Source organism: Fistularia commersonii, chromosome 15, assembly GCF_037954325.1.
Source record: "Fistularia commersonii isolate RoL2024-O1a breed Wild chromosome 15, RoL_Fcom_v1.0, whole genome shotgun sequence".
NCBI classification, from domain to species: domain Eukaryota; kingdom Metazoa; phylum Chordata; class Actinopteri; order Syngnathiformes; family Fistulariidae; genus Fistularia; species Fistularia commersonii.
Genome location: NC_141298.1, coordinates 17,442,099 through 17,461,008, shown reverse-complemented (window position 1 = coordinate 17,461,008; position 18,910 = coordinate 17,442,099). Strand labels below are relative to the sequence as shown.

The following is an 18,910-nucleotide window of genomic DNA, read 5'->3' as shown; positions in this document are numbered from 1 at the left end:
AATAGAATAGAATAGAATAGAATAGAATAGAATAGAATAGAATAGAATAGAATAGAATAGGGGTGGCCTCGACCTCACTCACAAGAAGGTCCCTGGTTGGATTCCCACAGATGGCTTTTGTATGTGGAGTCTCCATGTTCTCCTGATGTCTGCATGGGGTTCCCCAGGGTTACCCTTGTTCCTCCAACAGTCCAAACACCTGCAGGAGGTTCACTGGAGACCCTTCATCGTCCAGACGAGTGAATGTCTCCATACGCAACCCTGCGATCGGCCAGTTCACAGTGAACCCCCTCACTCGCCCGTGACAACAAGGATAGGCTGCAGCACCGACCCGCAACCCTGAGTGAAGGATAGGCAATGTACAAAATGAATGAATGAATAAATGAATAGAACTGCTGCATCATTTGTGCAATATACAGAGCAATATAAGAAAATGTAAAAGCATAAGTACAAAGTGTTTACAGTATGAAGATATCATGTAAGCATACATGTCATTTGTTCCCTTCCTTCTAGTTGGATGCTGGCTTGGGCTCTGCACCGAGAAACGGGTCTCCGCCTCGGTTTCCATGACAACGACGAAGGTTCAGGCATTGTTCGGGCTCGTGACAAATTTTTTGATTTTTCAGCTGTTATGGCCGGATAAGTACGTCATTCAACCCTTCGCTTCATGTTGCCAATTCCAGTGGTTCCACGGTGTCATTTTTCTCATTATATAATTCTCTGTTTCTTACATCAGACCAAAAGATAAATCAGGATTCGTTTCTGTCTGGCAGAACCAAGTAAACCCTGTTTGACTCCTGGATTCTCTGCGTGCCGAAGTGCCCTTGGGCAAGAAACCAAACTCCCCCCTTATAGCTCCTGATGGTTTGATTCATCCATCAGTGTGTGTGTGTGTGTGTGTGTGTGTGTGTGTGTGTGTGTGTGTGTGTGTGTGTGTGTGTGTGAATGCAATCCTGCATAAAGTGTTATATGAGTGGGACCGTTTACTGAAATGAAAATTCAACCAACACCTGTATAACGCCATGATTAGCTAAAGGTTAGCTTTGCTAGTTAGCACAAAGCTAATCGTGGATGTGTAAGGAAGTAGTTCCGCTTGCATAAAACTGTAGATATTCCACAGAATTGTGCGATATCCACTCCTGGCAAGTAACCATCTGCAGACTTCAAGTCTGCGTTGGAAAGTAGAGAAGAAAATATTGATAGCGCGAAAGAGGCGTGACTGGCCGGTAGCTAGTAGCTAAGGAGCACGTTGGAAATCAGATTCAGAGGCGTGAGCTTTTGCAGAACTTTTCATGACACAACTCAGAGGTTATTATAGGTTTTGTAAATGTCTCGGAAAAAGGATCTAGGATGACACGAGCTCATTGGATCGCATACAAATTGTTTTGAAAGGGCCATCAAATCCCCGGAGGCCCCGAGGGGACGAACTCGGACCCAAATCCGAGATCATCAAGTCTATGAGCAACGAGTTTCATACCCTGTCTTTCTTCACACAGGAGCTTTTTATGAAAAGTCAGACAACTCGCTCTGAGGTTTGTGTTCAGAACACAGCGAGGAAAAGGTCAATGAACTTCAAGCGGAGAAAAGCCTTATTAAAACACAGACCCGTTTTACTAACGCATTGGGTTTTTTTTTTAGAAAATACAATAAATAATTATGTGTTGCTTTTTGACCCAAATAAAAAATGTTTTTTGACTGTATGTTATTTCCAGTTATGATTAGTTCTCCTCAATTTGTTTTCTGAGTATTATTCATTTTTTACATTTTATTTTTGCTCATTTCTGCACCACGTGTTTGTAGAAATAATCATGACTTTCTTTCCTGCCGCTTTTTTGTTTTAATATTAAGGTCCAGTTTATCCAGATATTTCCATTTTATCGAATAAATGGATTTCGCGACACGGAATACCGATATTCAAATCCCACCGGAGTGGTAGCTATCACGGCTAACAACAAGGACGTGCTACGCATCTCCATCTCCTTGACAACACGGTCCTGGACCCTCGCTACTTCGCAGTTCAGCTTGGGCGCCCTCGCGACTTATTTGTTATTCAGTTCTCACAATTTAGCATTCTTTAGCATTTTTATGCAGTATTTGATTTTTTTTTCGTAACAAAATAGTCATATGTTAACCTAAGAAGGAAAAACAGTGAAAAATATAGTAAAATTAAACTTGTAAAATGTAGCAGGAACTATTGCTGAAAAGATAAAACTTCTCGATAGGTTTGGAAGGCGGAAGTTTTGCTGAAGTTGGCCGCCATAATAGCATTAACGAATCTACGGTTCGTTACATTAAGAAAGACGAAGCGAACAAAAGGAAGACGGCGACCTTAAGCGTCAGTAAAACGGCAAAACGGGCGGTGACAAGACAAAATTAATTGTAAAAATGGAAATCGGAAGAAGAGCGAGACGAGGGAGACGACAGCAGGGACAAACCGCAACTAACGCACAGCAAATTCATCATCATTCAAGTTTCGGCGCAGCAAAGTATTTTCAATGTTGAGTTTCCCATAAAATGATTTATTAAAAATTCAAAATTCGATTTCTTTCCATTTATAATGTCTATTGTGTTTCTATATGTTGTTGTTGTTGTTGTTGTTGTTTATTCGTGGATGTCTTTGCTATCTTCTGTCTTCTAACTGTCTCTCTATTTGTATTTATATTCATATTTATTTTAACATTATAACTGTTACTGTGAGAAAATAATTTCCTCTATGGGGGTCAATGAAATTCATCCTATTTACTTTACTTTTGATATAATTTTTAATGTACTCATTTACTGTATATTTTGTATTGTATTTCAATATTTGCGGGAGGTCGATAAAGGGGCAAGTGAGGTACGTTGAGGGTTAATATATCTGTAAATACCATCCATACGATCTCTACAGTTCTTCACCCGCCGAGGCGTGTGACTCGCTGCGCGTTGAGAAAGCGGCGTGTTGAGTCACCCGCTGTGAAATTACAGTTTGAAGTAACTTCTTACCCACGTTGTGCGACTACGTGCCCGTCGTCAGGTCGCGCTGAGTCAGCTTTTACGACTTGAAATTGATATTAGATATCAGCCACCCCAAATTGCGCAAATGTCATTTGTAAGTACATGGCAGCACATTTGCTACATGACGCTGGAAGCGCTTTTATTCCCGATTGACAGAAAAAGCTGAATAAATATGAGTTGGCGCCGGTAAAAGGGTTCAAATCTGCTCACTATTTACAGAAAGAAACATCAATTATTGAGCCCGTCGGGTCAACGCTCATGTGTTCATCTGATTTAGCGCCCGCTTCCAGACCGTCTGCACGGCCGCCTATGATTTCATCACGTTAAATATTACCGGGCCTTGACACCGGTTGAGAAACCGCCCCGTTTCACAGTTTGGAGCCATTACATTACATTACATTACATTGCATTTGGGGGATAGAGGACAATGGAGGACATAGGGACAGCAAATACACTTGCAAATACACGATGCACCGGAAATATACAGAACAGTAAGCTTGGGTTAGTGAGGGTTTTTTTTTTTTTTTTTAAATGGACAGACACACACAAACGTACACACACACACACACACACACACACTGCATAGCCTAACTTGCTGCCAACCTGATGTGGGGCATCAGCGCAGTAAAAAGTCCTGAAAAAGAACAGTTTTTACCTGTTTCTTGAAGGTTGAGAGAGATGATGCTAGTCTTGTTGCTTCCGGAAGTTTGTTCCACCACTGAGGTAGTAGAACTGAGAACAGTTTTGCCTGAGATCGCTTAGAGCGAGCAGAAGGTACTGCTAGTAGGTTCGTATTAGAGGAACGCAGCTCTCTGCCGGGAACATAAGGTCTTGTCATTTCGGTCAGATATGCTGGACCTATTTGCTTTACTTTTGATATGATTTTTAATGATTTTTAATGTACTCATTTACTGAGCCACGGTTCGATACGGTTTAAAACCAGAGAGAAGGGAACCGGGGATCCCACGAGCGTACCCCGTGTGCGAGCGCTCGTTTCCCCGTGTTATTTCACGTTGTCGTATCCACGGCGGCGTGTTTTCGTCTTCCATCGGGATTGAACTCAGATAACGTAATACCGCAACGACGGTCGCTTTTGCACTTTGAGACCCTTCGTGGATAATGTCCGTGTTCGTGTCATACATTCATATAATTTCTCCATCCATTTTTTTTTTGCATCACAAAATTGCTCCACGGTTTTTCCTGTAGTCAGCATTTCTATGAGCATCTAACACACACACACACACACACACACACACACATAGGCCAGGTTGTGTGGCAAGGGTCGGGTCATGGTCCAGCCAGTCGCACCATTTGGAAATATCATGCCTGCTGGCATCTCTCGCCGCGAGGTGTCTGCCAGGGTTCACGGTCTTATCGAACCGTGCCGTGGACCAGATTTGCGTGTTGGATTTACAGTGAATAAAACAATAAATTAGCTTTTACGGGGAGAGGATTGAAGAGCCAGGCCTGGTTCAAATAAAGCCGGACAGACGGTTAATATCTCAGACAGGCGTTATCAAATGTCTGATCGCCTAAAGGGTAATAAACCCCGTCTGGGGAGATGTTTATTTAATTTTATTAGTGAATATCCTGGTCCTAAATGCACATATGCATAAACCTGCTGTAGATGCTAAGTCACGCAGAGACGAGGTGGACCAGGAACAAATATCTCACGCTTGTCTTTTTATATCGCAGGCTGGACGTGGACGCACACATCTGAGGTGCTTCCATTTTAAACCTTGACTAGATGGTTTGGTCATTGTGTGTTGAAACTATGGGGACATTTGTCAAAGCGAGAAGGTCCACACTTTCTGTGTGGAGTCTCCTTGTTCTCCGAGTGTCTGCATGAGGTTCCTCCAACAGTCCAAACACATCTTCAGTGGTGACCCTACATTGTCCAGATGTGTGAAGGAGAGGGTGAACGGTCAGATGTGGTTGGTCAGATGTGGTCCTGGATCTACAGGTCCAGGGTGAACCAAACCTCTTGCCCGGTGACATCCTCCAGGCTCACCACCACCTGAAGGTCAAGGGTTGCCTGAAGGTCAAGGGTTCAAGACATTAGAATGTCCCCAAAAATCAGTTGGGTAGCTGGGACACCGGTCCGATCTTCAACAAAGTTTGCTTCTGAGATGAAGCTCCTGGGTCTGTGGTCCAGTGACCTTCTGCTTCAGGCCTTTGGCTCCCACTTTTTGGGGGAAAAGTCATTTCGGACGCTTCTTTAAAGCACCTTGGGAATACCAGGGGTCTTAAGACCGAGGCCGCTGACGGCACGAGTTCGATGACGATCAAAGTGACAAGAATAAACCCTTTGAAGACGTCAACCTTATCATCACGACGTATGAAATTAAGAGCACAAGATGATTATCTTTTCCCACAAAAGCATTCTTTAATATCCCCCGGGCGCGTTATCCAAGTCAAAGGATACAAGACAGTGTGGTCCGGTGATGCAAGAGGGTTGTCTGCGCGCACGACCTCGTCGGCCTTTGGAAAAAGCCCAGACAGATGCAACGGCGCGCTGCCAAAGTGAGGAAACCTTGACTCGTCAACTCCGCGCTACTTTCCCAACAGGCGGCGGGGTTGGAGGAGGACGAGTTTCAGTTTCCAGGATTGTGCCGCGTTGCGCCCAGACTACCGTTTTTCATTTCCGTTAAAGTGACGAAACCAGCGGCGTTGAGCGGCCGCTCGGGTCGACCGCGTCAGGTTCAGACGAAGTTCAGTTGCACGTCCTTGTCCACGCCGTAGTCGCACTTGTGCTCGTCGAAGAGCTCGCCGAGTTTGTCCATGTAGAGCTGATGAAGAGCGTCCAGCTCCTCGGCGGTGGGCCTCTCCTTCCTCTCAACCCGGATGGGCCGTCCCACTGTAAGGGCACAAGGTGCGGGAGTCACTCGAGTTGGGTGAGTTCACCTGAGACCCCGTCCACTAATACAGTAAGTGGTCTTTATCAATTTTTTGGGCTCGTTTGCCCCTGTCGGACTAACAAACCCCAGACTAAAGTCAGTCACGTGCACGGAAAGCAGCCCTGGATGGCCCACCAATGTCTGCCAAGATAAACATCTGGTGATGAAACTCCAAGGGTTCAGCTGCTATGTACAGTACCTCAGGCGTTAGCTTGCACGCTACTTCATGTTCACCTCGCTTTAAATTAAATGTATTTTGATTTCCTACAAAATAAAGCGGACACTCCGGATACTGCAAGGTAATTGAAGATGCCTCATAACTGTAGTGTTCTTTTAAAAACCTCTGTAACAAGTCTCCAAATAAAACATGCAAATCTCTGGTTGGAAATAATGTTATAAATGAAGCCCTATATAAATATACATTTATCTTTTTCTCTTTTTATAATAAAACGGAAGCTTCATATGCTCCTCTTCTGTTCTTCAACAAACCAGTGATGTGCGTTGAGGTTCATGGCCGGTGAGGCACGGCTACCATGAGGCAGGTGAACTGCGTGCCTCACTTAGTGGCTCTTGTTAGCGGTTTTATGATCCTTCAGCACAAGAAACTAGTCACACACATATATTTGTTGACAAAATGGAAAAGTAGTTCATATCTTGCAAAAGTGTTTAAACATTTTAATAGCGACATACAGAGAGACAGCAATGCGGTCTCAATGCAGAGCATGCCGGCAGTCGGCCGTCATTGAGGCTCAACAGTCGGCTGCCTCACCGCAGTTTCAGTATTTGAACAGTAAATGTGAAAATTCCAGCCATTTTTAATCTAAACCTTGCAAAGTTAAACAAAGAATACCTAAATAGTGCAAATCACTGACAAATATAATCATTTCATTCTTTTTTATTTTAACATTTTTTCCTTTCCCAGATTGGCAAGTGAGGCACAACCTCTCCTGCCTCCCCTGACTACAAACATGTTGCGCTAATAGAACCATCATCTATCAATCTATTTATCTAAAAGTAGTACAAGTCATAGTGGCCATAGTAGTACCTCTGTGGTGGCTCCATGCAGGTACTTGCCTACTATAGTCATAAAATGAATCCCCGTTGATGCTTCAGTGTTGCTGATTAACTTGAATCGATGACACAAACTGAAATATACTGTTTTCACTGTGAGAGGGGGACTCACCCACGGTGGTGATGGGCTTCCTGTAAGGCATCAGCCCGAAGGTGTACTGGAAGACGCCTCGGGCATGGAAGAGAGGCAGGGAGATGCCCATGATGCTCTGCAGACGTTCCTGAGCCCAGCGCAACCAGGTCCCGCGGGGGTTCCCCACCTGGTCGAACAACTCGTTTTCCCCGAAGGAGAACACCGGCACAAGATGGGCCCTGGACACGGTTACATAACGCCGTTTTATGGATTAGCACGTGTTCTTCTGCACCTTCTCTACAACGTGAAGGCCTTCAATGAGGCTCTGTTCCAGGCAGATGACTAGATCTGACGCACAAAACCTCGGAAATTGAGCCCGGCCGCCGCCGCCGCCGCCAAGCCCTCGGCGGCGCGCTCTCACCCGTGCTCCATGGCCATTTTGACGAAGCCTTTCTTCTGGGCCAGGAGAACATTGTATGTTCCAGGATGGGCGTCCAGGGCCTCCGGGGCTCCTCCCACCGCGATCACGACGGCATTGCCGCCCCCCCTCTGGCGAAGCGGGAAACTGGCGCTCTCCTTGTCGGACGGGATCAAACCTGCAAAGCGACGGCGGCGAGAAAGGTGACGTAACATCTCCGGAGACCTCTGGAGGTCCATGGACGCGAGGAGAACCTGCACACGCTCGTTGCGTGCAGCGGGACGAACCAAGGAAATCAAAGTTTGTATCCTTTCTCTGTGAGGGTTGGCAACCGCAAACCTCCCGCATCAACCCGGACATAAAGCAGCTCCTTTGTCCAGCACCTTCAGAGGAACATTCCTACCATCTTCTGTCATTTTATGGACCAGAGACTAATCGATTGGAGAAAGGACGTCTTATCAGCCACCGCGTGACCGGCAGGCTGCGCGTACACTTTGTTTAGGACGGCGGCTCGGGAATACCGCCGTCTGGGAAACTCTGGCTCTGGGTTTTCCCTGCGTTGAGCCTCGGGGCGAAGCCGTCTCCGGTTCAACGTGGACCTGACCCAGGATCTGGAGGACGTGAGGCCGTCGATCGGTCTGATTGACAACGACCGAGACCTGAGGGCTACATGCCCTCGATATCGATTGATAAATACATGATAAGTGATAAGTGACCAGTCTTCGTGTTCTCCACAAGTGTCTGCTTGGGGTTCAACAAACACATGCAGGAGCTGCACTAAAATTTCCAGTTGACAGATTGCAGGGTTCAATACTTGTATGCTTCTATATGATTTGAGAATGAAGGAGTGAATACTTCGCTCTATATAGCATGTGAATGCTTGCATGTCTGTCAATAACATATGAATGAGGGAGGTGAATGGTTGCACCTGCACACATGATGTAGTCCCTGAAGAAGGGTGCTCTGAACCACAGGGGCAGCATGAGCATGTAGCTGGTGATGCCCGGGAACATCTGCCTGAAGCCCGTGGAGTACGTGCAGAAGTTGGTGAAGGCTCCGGCCACCAGCACGCCGTGGGGGTGGAAGCCCAGGACGTAGTTGTGCCGGGGGTCCAGGTCGGCGGTCTTCACCAGCTGTGAGGAGGTCAAGGGGGGGGCAGGACATCGAGAACGTTCTCAACAGCAAATTAAAGTGGATGATTGGACCGCAGGACCAGCAGGTTCCACGAGTCCACGAGGACGATTGACTTGAGAAACAAAACAATGAAAGGGTTAAACCTCCTGGATGAATACAGGGTCACGCTCTGTGACAGGTGAATGAGTGAATGGTTGTTCTTGTCTACACCACATGAGAGTGAGAGGGTGAACACTTGCATGGAGGCTCCAGACCCTTCATGACCTTGAGTACTACATGTGAATGAACGGGTGAGTGAGAGTGTGAATGAGAGGGTGAATGGTGGGTGATATAGACGCACTCCCTCCCCCTACGACCTTTGGAGTAGACATATAGACTTTGAACGAATGAACGAACAAACAACAGAACGAACGAATCAGTAAACGAATCTTTTAGGGTCAGCTGTGTCTAAGCTGGCTTCCCTCCAAGCAGAATAAGAATAAGAATGAAAACAACTTTATTTATCCTGAAGGAAATTGTTGTTCTTATTCTTATTCTTATTCTTATTCTGCTTGGAGGGAAGCCAGCTTAGCCACAGCTGACCCTAAAAGATTTGTTTACTGATTCGTTCGTTTGTTTGTTTGTTTCATAAGGTTGTTGGTTCAATTTCCTCTGCGTCCGAAGTGCCCTCAGGCAAGACCGCCCCAACTTTATTTATAAATAAAGTTGTTTTTAATCTTATTCTTATCCTGCTTGGAGGGAAGCCAGCTTAGCCACAGCTGTCCTTAAAAGATTCGTTTACTGATTCGTTTGTTCGTTTGTTCGTTTGTTCGTTTGTTCGTTTGTTCGTTTGTTCGTTTCAGAAGGTTGTTAGTTCAATTGGGCAAGACGGCCCCAGCTGTGAACGGGCGAAGGTGACCCCGGTGTTATAAGAGCGGAGATCGGTGACGGTTCACCAGTTACCGGCACGTACTCGACATACTTGCGCCCGAAAAGAGTCGAACTTCTGCTCGGAGAGCCTCGGCCGGGTTTACGTGAGCCGGTGAAGCAACAGGAGGACGGCTTTGCACTGTTTTGATCATCACAGCACGCAGTCCAGATAAGATATCTCAACTGTACGACAATGTTTTCGTGTCCCCACAGGCCCGGGAAGGGTCAGCGGTGCCAAAGGTCAGGAGTGAAGAGGTTTGTTTTGCGGCGTACAGTGTATCGTTGTGCCCTCTGATTGGCTCAGCTCGCAATCTCACGCATCTCCGCCGCTCGCGAATGTTTTCTTCTTCGTCATATCTACATTTACAGTTTGTTCTGGGTGGGAACTGTAAGGCGCCATGTTGGACCTTGATATCGCCGCTGTGTTTTGTTTTTGTTCCTCGTCGGCCCCCGCCTGCAGCCCCCGGCCGGGTTACTCATTAGCCGGATTCCATTAATAGGTGTTTGTAAACACCGACTGTCCGTCGGCGGCCAATCAGAGAGCTCACCCGTGGGGTCGTCGGTGCGACGCAACGTGATGGGCCGGAGCGATGTGCGGCGCAAAGCTAACGGCTACAACAACACGGCCATAATCAATACCGTGCACGCATAAACCCCCCGGCCTTTCTCCTGATCATCAGCTGACAGGGAGGGTTTTACGCTAAAAGCCTGGAAACACAAAGTTATATTTAAACAAGACGAACCAAGTAGTTGTAAAAAATTGTTGTTAATTTAATGCCAAATCGGGCAGGATACATGTCTGGATGCTGACAAGTATGAAAAGGCTGCTGTCATGCAACTATATCACTTAATAAACTAGCATTAGCATCCAGCGGTCCGATTAGCACAGAGCGGTTGAAGCTAGCACCGTAGCTGACGGTGTGGCGGGCGCCGTCCAGTGACGCTGACAGGGATTGGACGCGATTGAGCGTTACCGCCGGTTTTAACATGCTAATACTGCATGCACGAGTTTGCGCTCGTGCTAAAAGGGCTAAACGTGATGACATCAGTAAACTTCTTCAGCTCTGAGAGACGCAGCTTGTTCTGATCGATCTTCCTGTTCAACGACTATTTAAAGTGATAATTAGCGATGATTGGAGTTAGCGAGCACTTGGAGCTAGCGTCAACAGTACCTTCCTTTCCTGGAAGGATTGTTTAAGGTATTTTACTACATTTCACGACATGGCTGTGGAGGTTCTCGGTGAATTTAGTGCCGAAATCTTCTTGTCTTGGCATCTGGACTTGAGTTTCTTCACTTGAAGATGTTTCACCCCTCATCCCAGAGGTTTCTTCAGTTCTAATGTTTCTAATGAGTTTCTGAATCTAAGGACTATATAGGAAATATATGGGGAAGCCTTGAGATCATGAAACTATCCCAAGTGGGCCTCGGGAAACCACGAGATGCAGGAACGTAGAACAGGAGGAAGACGACAACAAACGAAAGAACATTGTCATACCGTTTGTTGCCGGTGTTTCGGACACTCCGAAGGGTGCTCAACAAGCGCCATATACCGGTACCTTTTAAACTCCAAACAACCAGGAAAGACCCACGACCAGAAGCAACCCCTGGAAACTTCCACCTGGGCCTCAGTTCATGAGATCCAACAGGTTTCACTCCTCTGTTTAGCTTTACCTTTTCACAGTCCAGTCCAGGTAATCCCACAAAGTTGCACATTTGTCCCAACGAACGACACCTCCATTAGCATAACAACCCCCTTACGCCTAGTCCAGGGGTCGGCAACCCGTGTGGCCCTTCCATCTTTACACTGCGGCTCCGAGCATTGGGAAAATAAATTATAATATTTATTTGAAGTGTATTTCATTTGTGTTAATCCTTGATTTAACTTTTAGTTCTAAGTTGGAAGATTATTTTGATCTTAAAATATGAAATAAAATTATATTTATTATTTTTCGCCGCTCAAAATAACGTCACACTGGCGGAAGCCGGTATACCCGCCAGCCGGTAAAGTCCCATAAACCAGGTAAAATAAATATTTATGAAGATATTTTGCAAATACTTATTTTTTATTGTTTACTGACAGTGATTTTTTCCGGATTTATTTTTAAAATTCAGGTCAAGGCTCCGCTACACGCTCTGAAAGCCCAAAATGAGTTCATTACATAAATAAAAATTAATTTTCTCCGTAATACTTTGTGAATTTCAGAGGCAACACACTACACACTTGTTTATACAAAGTGTAAAGGTAATAAAAAGCAATATATACAGTGGTACCTTTATTTTAGACGTCAAAAAGTAATTGCGGCTCTCAGCGTTTTCTTTTCCGAGGAAACCGGGTCCAAACGGCTCTTTGGGTGTTACGGGTTGCCGACCCCTGAACTAGTCTCTGCAGATCAACTCTTCCATTTACACAACAAGCCAGCGTAACCTAGACCCGCCCAAAACCCTGGCAGCTATATTCAGAAACTCTCCATAGGCCATTAGAACTGAAGAAGCCTCTAGGAAGAGGGTTGGAACGTCTTCAAGACGTTCTCCGAGGCCTTTAGGAGTTTTGCCGAACTCCTGAGCCTCTTCGGGTCTTTCTTGGAAAAGACTCCTGGACTCGCCGGCACGTTTCTCGACGGGGAAACGCCGGCAAAAGCCCAACTGAGACTTTCCCAGAACTCAGCAGATCATCCAGCCACTCGATTGTCAGCGATCATGTGTTCATCTGCATGGAGTCATTTGTGATTTATCCGCTGAGTGTAATGTACTGCCTCTTTGTGCGGTCTGCCCCTATGGAGATTGTCCGTGCCCTCCTTCCACCACCTGACGGCGGTCGGGATTAGGGACGGTGGGTGGAATCGCACCAACGCCGGTGATTCGTCTCTGAGGAACACTGGTCCCCTTCACCCTGACATTGACTCTTTGTCTGAACGCTAATGGGGCGTACAGTCAGATGACGGCAGCCATGACTCGCGGTGAGCTGGATACGTGAAACCGGTTTGAAGTTGGCAACGACTTCGATCCCGCCGCTTTCCTTTCCCCGCTGCTATCTTATCTCCGTGAGCTAGTTTTATGACGAATGTCCGTGTTTTGAAAGTTATCTTATTTTTACCGGTGAAAAACACAAACACGCCGAGGTTATCTGGGAAACGCCGGCGTAATCCGGAAACCCCGAGGGGCCCGAAACGCTGCAGCTTGTGGTTTGGAGTGATACGCAGGGTGTCAATACACTATATCCCGTTGGGAAATTTCCTCGCTCCTAAATATTTCAGTCAACCGTCAGCTGGATTATCAGAATAATGTTTGGGGACGACACCACAAAGTGAAGGAGCGAGTCGGCGGATGCTGAGGCCGCCAACTTTCTGCAGATCCAATGGCCCCAAAGTTCATGTGGCCTTCAGATGAGATGAAGAGCAATGTGCAGAGAGCGTCACCAAGTGCAATGGGATTCGTCGGATGCAGCGCCGACACTGGACTCCAGAGAAGGTGAGATGCCTTCTCTGGAGGGACCGATCATGCTGCTACATCTTGCAATCTGATGGACGAGTCTGGGTTTGGCAGTCGCCAGGAGAAGGATACTTGTCTGACGGCATTGTGCCAAGTGTGAAGTTTGGTGGAGCTGTTGTTTTTCAGCAGCTGGTCTTGGCCTCTTAGCTTCAGTGAAAGGAACTCTGAAAGCTTCAGCATACCAACACATTTTGGACAATTCCATGCTCCCAACTTTGTGGGAAGAGTTTCCAACATGACTGTGCACCAGTGCACAAAGCAACCTCCATAAGGACATGGCTGATGGAGTCTGGCTGTCCTGCACAGAGTCCTGACCTCAACCCCATTGAACACCTTTGGGATGAATCAGAGCAAAGACCAAGAGCCAGACCTTCTCGTCAAACATCGCAAATGCACTTGTGAAAGAACCGTCAAAAATTGCCATCAAGACACTCGTGAACCTTGTGGACGGCCTTCTCAGAAGAGCCGAAGTTGTTCCAGCTGCAAAGGGTGGACCCAGGTCATATCGAACCCCTTGGATCAGGAATGGGATGTCACTTAAGTTCTCATGCGAGTCAAGGCAGGTGAGCCAATCCTTCTGGCCATATAGAGAAGATAGAAACCCATAGCGCCTTGTTAGCGCCACTGGGTTCCTGGAGGAAACTCCCGTCCTAGGACACCTCAAACGACAAGGTGACCTCCTTGCGATTTGGATCCAACCTCCAGATTCTGAACGTCCACTAGCCGCTTTATTTCTGTCCTTCTCTGATAGAGATGATCTCCTCCGGGCGAGGGTGCGTTTCTAAAGCATCCATCACTTCTGAAGCGTGCGTCGATGCTTCTCTGGTGCTGCAACGGCCTCGTCTTTGGAGACGTTTGATTTGATTTATCATCCAAGAACACCTGCTTGAGAACACGGTAACCTCGGTTTAATCGGGAAAGTCTGATCGGTGGAGGCGAGGAGGACAACGGGCGCTTTGTCCTCCTTGCTAAGTTCTTCAGAAGGAATCAGGATCAGGGGACTTTGTGGAAAAGGCCACAAGACTGTGGAATTCCACCGGCGCTGCTCAGGTTTCAACACAAGGGGGCAACAAAAGCCAGGAAGAGAGAGTGGCACTGGTTGGAAAACACATCTCCGAAGGTCTGAGCATCTTCTGAAAAGACATCCAGATCATCTGGAACACACAGTAACGCCAAACAATACCATGTAATCAGATTACTCTCTCGAAAAGACTGGGAGAGGTAAGGTGGAGGAGATGGAGGTGAAGAGCAACCATGGCGTTTGGTTTGGAGACACTTAGGAGAAGAGCTGGAGGCAGCAGGGATGAAGATGTGGAGATGGTGGGAGAAGATCAGGAGGGAGTCCATCAGAGGGACGGCACATGGTAGATCTTCTGGAGATAAAGTCATACCGAGATGTTTTGGACATGGACAAAGAAGGGATGGGGAAGATCAGGGTAGAAGGAGGACCGGAGAGTTAGTTGGTGTGAGAGGAGAGGGTTAGATGGAGGGAGATGATTTGTTTGGTGACCCCTGAAGGGAGCAGCTTCTGAGATGGTTTGACAGGGTCTCCAAAAAGCAACGTGATGGAACGGGATGAGAAGAAACCGCTGCTCCCAAAGCTGAATCATGGTGGACGTCATCATCGTCACCTTCTGCTGAAAGAAAAGCTTTTTATTCTAATTAAAGCGATGCAGAAAAATGCCACTAGATGAAGCTTGCTGACGACACCTCGCTGAGCGTCCGCCTTCAGCGAGGAGGATCTGCACCAGCCTCCAGCAAGCTGGTCCTGGACACCAACAACACCAAGGAGATCATGGTGGACTTCGGATGACTCTTTCCACATCCTTGGGATTGCTGGAGATCCACATCTAGGAACAACTCTGTTCTGGTCAAGAAGGCTCACCGGCATCTCTCCTGGACACTGGAGAAACAACGTCGGTCTCCAGCCAACCTGGGGAACATCTACGCTGGTGAACTCAGAACGCTGCCAGCGGGAGGTGGGACCCACTGAGGTCCTCCAGAGGATCAGTATCTGCACCCTGCCTGGAGACCATTTACCCCATGTCTTCCAGCGGCAGTTCAGGAGCCTCTGAGGACCAGCAGACTGAGGAGCAGCTTCTTCTCCAGCGCTGCCTCCTCAGTGGACCCTGGCTCCCCTGAACCCCCAGGTAAAGGCTGAGCCACAAGGACAAGGCAAAGTCCACAAACATGCAGGAGGACATTGGAGACACTGAACTGTCCAGATGCGTGAATGACAGGGTGAATAGTTGCATGTCTATATATACATATGAATGAATGAATGAATGACAGGGTGAGTAGTTGTATGTCTATACATATATATATGAATGAATGACAGGGTGAATGGTTGTTTGTTTATATATGATGTATGAATGTTGGTGAATGTTGCATGTCTCAAGATGGCATGTTAATGGTGAATATATGTAAATGACAGGGTGAGTGGTTGTATGTCTATATATATATATATATATATATATATATGAATGAATGAATGACAGGGTGAATGGTTGTATGTTTATATATATATATATATTTGAATGAATGAATGACAGGGTGAGTAGTTGTATGTCTATACATATATATATGAATGAATGACAGGGTGAATGGTTGTTTGTTTATATATGATGTATGAATGTTGGTGAATGTTGCATGTCTCAAGATGGCATGTTAATTGTGAATATATGTAAATGACAGGGTGAGTGGTTGTATGTCTATATATATATATATATATATATATGAATGAATGAATGAATGACAGGGTGAATGGTTGTATGTTTATATATATATATATTTGAATGAATGAATGACAGGGTGAATGGTTGTATGTCTATATATATACATATATATATGAATGAATGAATGAATGACAGGGTGAATGGTTGTATGTCTATATATATATATTTGAATGAATGAATGACAGGGTGAATGGTTGTATGTCTATATATATACATATATATATGAATGAATGAATGACAGGGTGAATGGTTGTATGTCTATATATATATATATATGAATGAATGACAGGGTGAATGGTTGTATGTCTATATATAGAGAGAGATTTATACATACATTCATTCATTCATATCTATCTATCTATATATATAAATATTTATATATATGAAGTACTGGGTGAATGGTTGTATGTCTCTGGGCAGGGATAGGCTGCACCGCTGAGGTACCCGTAAAGAAAATGAATGAATGAATGAATGAATGAAAGCTATTTTGACCGTGAAGATGGTTCTCTAGGAGGTGAGCTACCGGTCCTGTGAGGACCTTAGCGCCCGTTTCGAAGGCGGTGCAGGAACGACCCTCCGGAACCCGAGCGCCTCCGCCCTCACCTTGACGGGGAAGTAGTCCCGCATGTAGTCCCACAGCCTGAGGCCGCACAGGAAGGGAACCCTGCGGCCGCCGCGAGCCGGAGTGTCAAAGTCCAGGAACCACCAGACAGCGTAGCAAACGCTGAGCAGCCAGAAACGGCCGAAGAGCAGGTACACAAACAGGAAGATGCAGGTCGGAGCTGCAGAGAGAGAGAGAGAGAGAGAGAGGAGATATCTGAGATGCTGTCGGATGTTATACTCTCATCCCTTCTGCAAAAACAAAGGAGAAATGACAGGAAGCGTTACAAGACCCTCATGTGTTCAGCTAACATACATGGATGGAGGGATAGATAGATAGATAGATAGATAGATAGATGGATGGATGGATGGATGGATGGATGGATGGATGGATGGATGGATGGATAGATAGATAGATAGATAGATAGATAGATAGATAGATAGATAGATAGATAGATAGATAGATAGATAGATAGATAGATAGATAGATAGATAGATGGATGGATGGATGGATGGATGGATGGATGGATGGATGGATGGATGGATGGATTGATGGATGGATGGATTGATGGATGGATGGATGGATGGACGGGTGTAGAGCCGTGCTATGATGTAACAGGCTGTGTCTGATCTGGATTATATAACAACACTCAAAGCATATAAACCTGTTAGAGCTTCAAAAATAAAATACCATAAAGTTGCGGGCGCAGTCCTGTGCATGTGTGTGTGTGTGCATGCGCGTGTGTGTGTGTGTGTGTGTGTGTGTGTGTGTGTGTGTGTGTGTGTGTGTCTCCCTCTCCTGGCCAAACCATTTCTCCACCCCCCCCCCCCTTTCTGACATCTCCTTCCTCTCTGAAGGTCTCCAGCTTTTCAGCTGAACACCCGAAATCTTCACACACACACACACACACACACACACACACACACACACACACACACACTGTCCTTTACTCTCTTTACAAGTTATAACAAGCATACACACACACACACACGTACACTCACCGAGCGCCAGGAAGGAGAAGACCCACTGCAGCACGACGGCGGTCTGCAGCCTCCGCTGGAGGGGCAGGTTCAGGGGCGCAAAGTCGATCTTCATGTTCCTCCAGGCGAGAAGAAGACGAGCCGAGGAGCTGCAGGCGGCGGCGGCGTTGGCGGCGGCGGCGAGGAAGACCAGCCTCGGCCCAGGAGAAGGTCCAAAGTTCGACGTTCACACCTCCCCACCATCACCTCCCGCAGAGAGCCTTATCTCCTCACTCATGAGGCCTTGATTTGTCAAGACCTTTGACCAACACACACACACACACACACACACATACACATACAAGAGCGAGAAGACACAATGTGAAAAAAAGTTCTGATTGAAACATCTGGATGCTAAAACGAAGCAAAGCAAAAGCGAGGCTCCCGGTGAGCTCCTCATCTCCTCTCGGCCTCGTGGGGTTCCTTCAGAGGAACGTCTGAAGCTCCTCTCCGACGTCTCCTTGGATTCCCATGGATTATTCATGGAGTATTGACGCGAGAAGAATCCCACCCAGTGTGTGAAGCACTAAAAGACCTCTGGCTGCTTTGTTTGTCCATCAGTGACGGACGTGAAGGACGAAGCTTCTCCTCCAGGGTGGAAGCCCCAGTAAACCTGACATCATTCAATGCCAAGAAGAAATAAGCAGCTGGAGCTGTGATGGTTAAATGTCTTCATGTATGTGCATATGAGAGGGTGAATTTCATTGTATATCTATATGAATAAAAGAATTAATGGGTTTATGTCTGTATGTCATGTGAATGAGGGGGTGCATGTTCGTATATCTATCTGGTGCATGAATGAATCTATCTATATTACATGAAAATGAGAAGGTGAATATTTTTGTGCCTATGTTTGTATATGAAAAGGTTAAATGTCTCCATATAATGCATAAATGAGATGGTGAAAGTTGCATATCTCTATCATCTTTGTATATCTACATGGTGCCTGAATGAAAGAATGGATGTGTTTATATCTATATGACATGTAAATGAAAAGGTAAATGGTTAAATGTCTCCATGTATGTGTGAATGAGATGGTGATTTTTTGAATATCTATATGCATGATATAGGAATGAATGCGTTTGTCTATATAACATATAAATGAGAGGGTGAATGTATATCTCTATATAAGAGGGCAAATGTTTGTATATTTCTATATAATGTGTGAATGAAAGGGTAAATCTTTAAATATCTCTATATAACTTGTGAATGAGAGGGTGAATGTTTGTATATCTCTATATAAGAGGGCGAATAATTCGATATCTGCATATAATGTGTGAATGACAGGGTAAATGCTCGTATATCTCTATATTAGAGGATGAATATTTACATATCTCTACATAAGAGGGTGAGTGTTTGTATATCTCTATATAAGATGGTGAATGTTTTTCTATCTCTATATAAGAGGGTGAATGCACACACACACACACACATAAAGAACGGAAAAAAGAAACAAACATATCAACTCGAGGTGAAACAAACAAAGAAAAACGGACAAATAATCAGTCCAAGTACGCGAAATGTCATCCTCGGGTTCGCTGGGGTTGTTATTGTTGTTCTCGTCGTAGT

General features: G+C 45.9%; 1 protein-coding gene across 1 annotated transcript; it reads right to left on the bottom strand.

Annotated features, from left to right (window-relative positions):
• Nucleotides 1-5,355: 5,355 nt before the first annotated feature.
• Nucleotides 5,356-17,570, bottom strand: mogat2 (monoacylglycerol O-acyltransferase 2). Its single transcript, XM_086160489.1, has 6 exons — nt 17,324-17,570; nt 16,325-16,503; nt 8,382-8,586; nt 7,457-7,631; nt 7,075-7,274; nt 5,356-5,851 (listed from the first exon to the last, which is right to left on the bottom strand). The coding sequence occupies exons 1-6, from the start codon at nt 17,415-17,417 to the stop codon at nt 5,697-5,699; spliced, it is 1,008 nt and encodes a 335-aa protein (XP_086016615.1). The 5' UTR covers nt 17,418-17,570; the 3' UTR covers nt 5,356-5,696.
• Between the last annotated feature and the right edge of the window lie 1,340 nt (nt 17,571-18,910).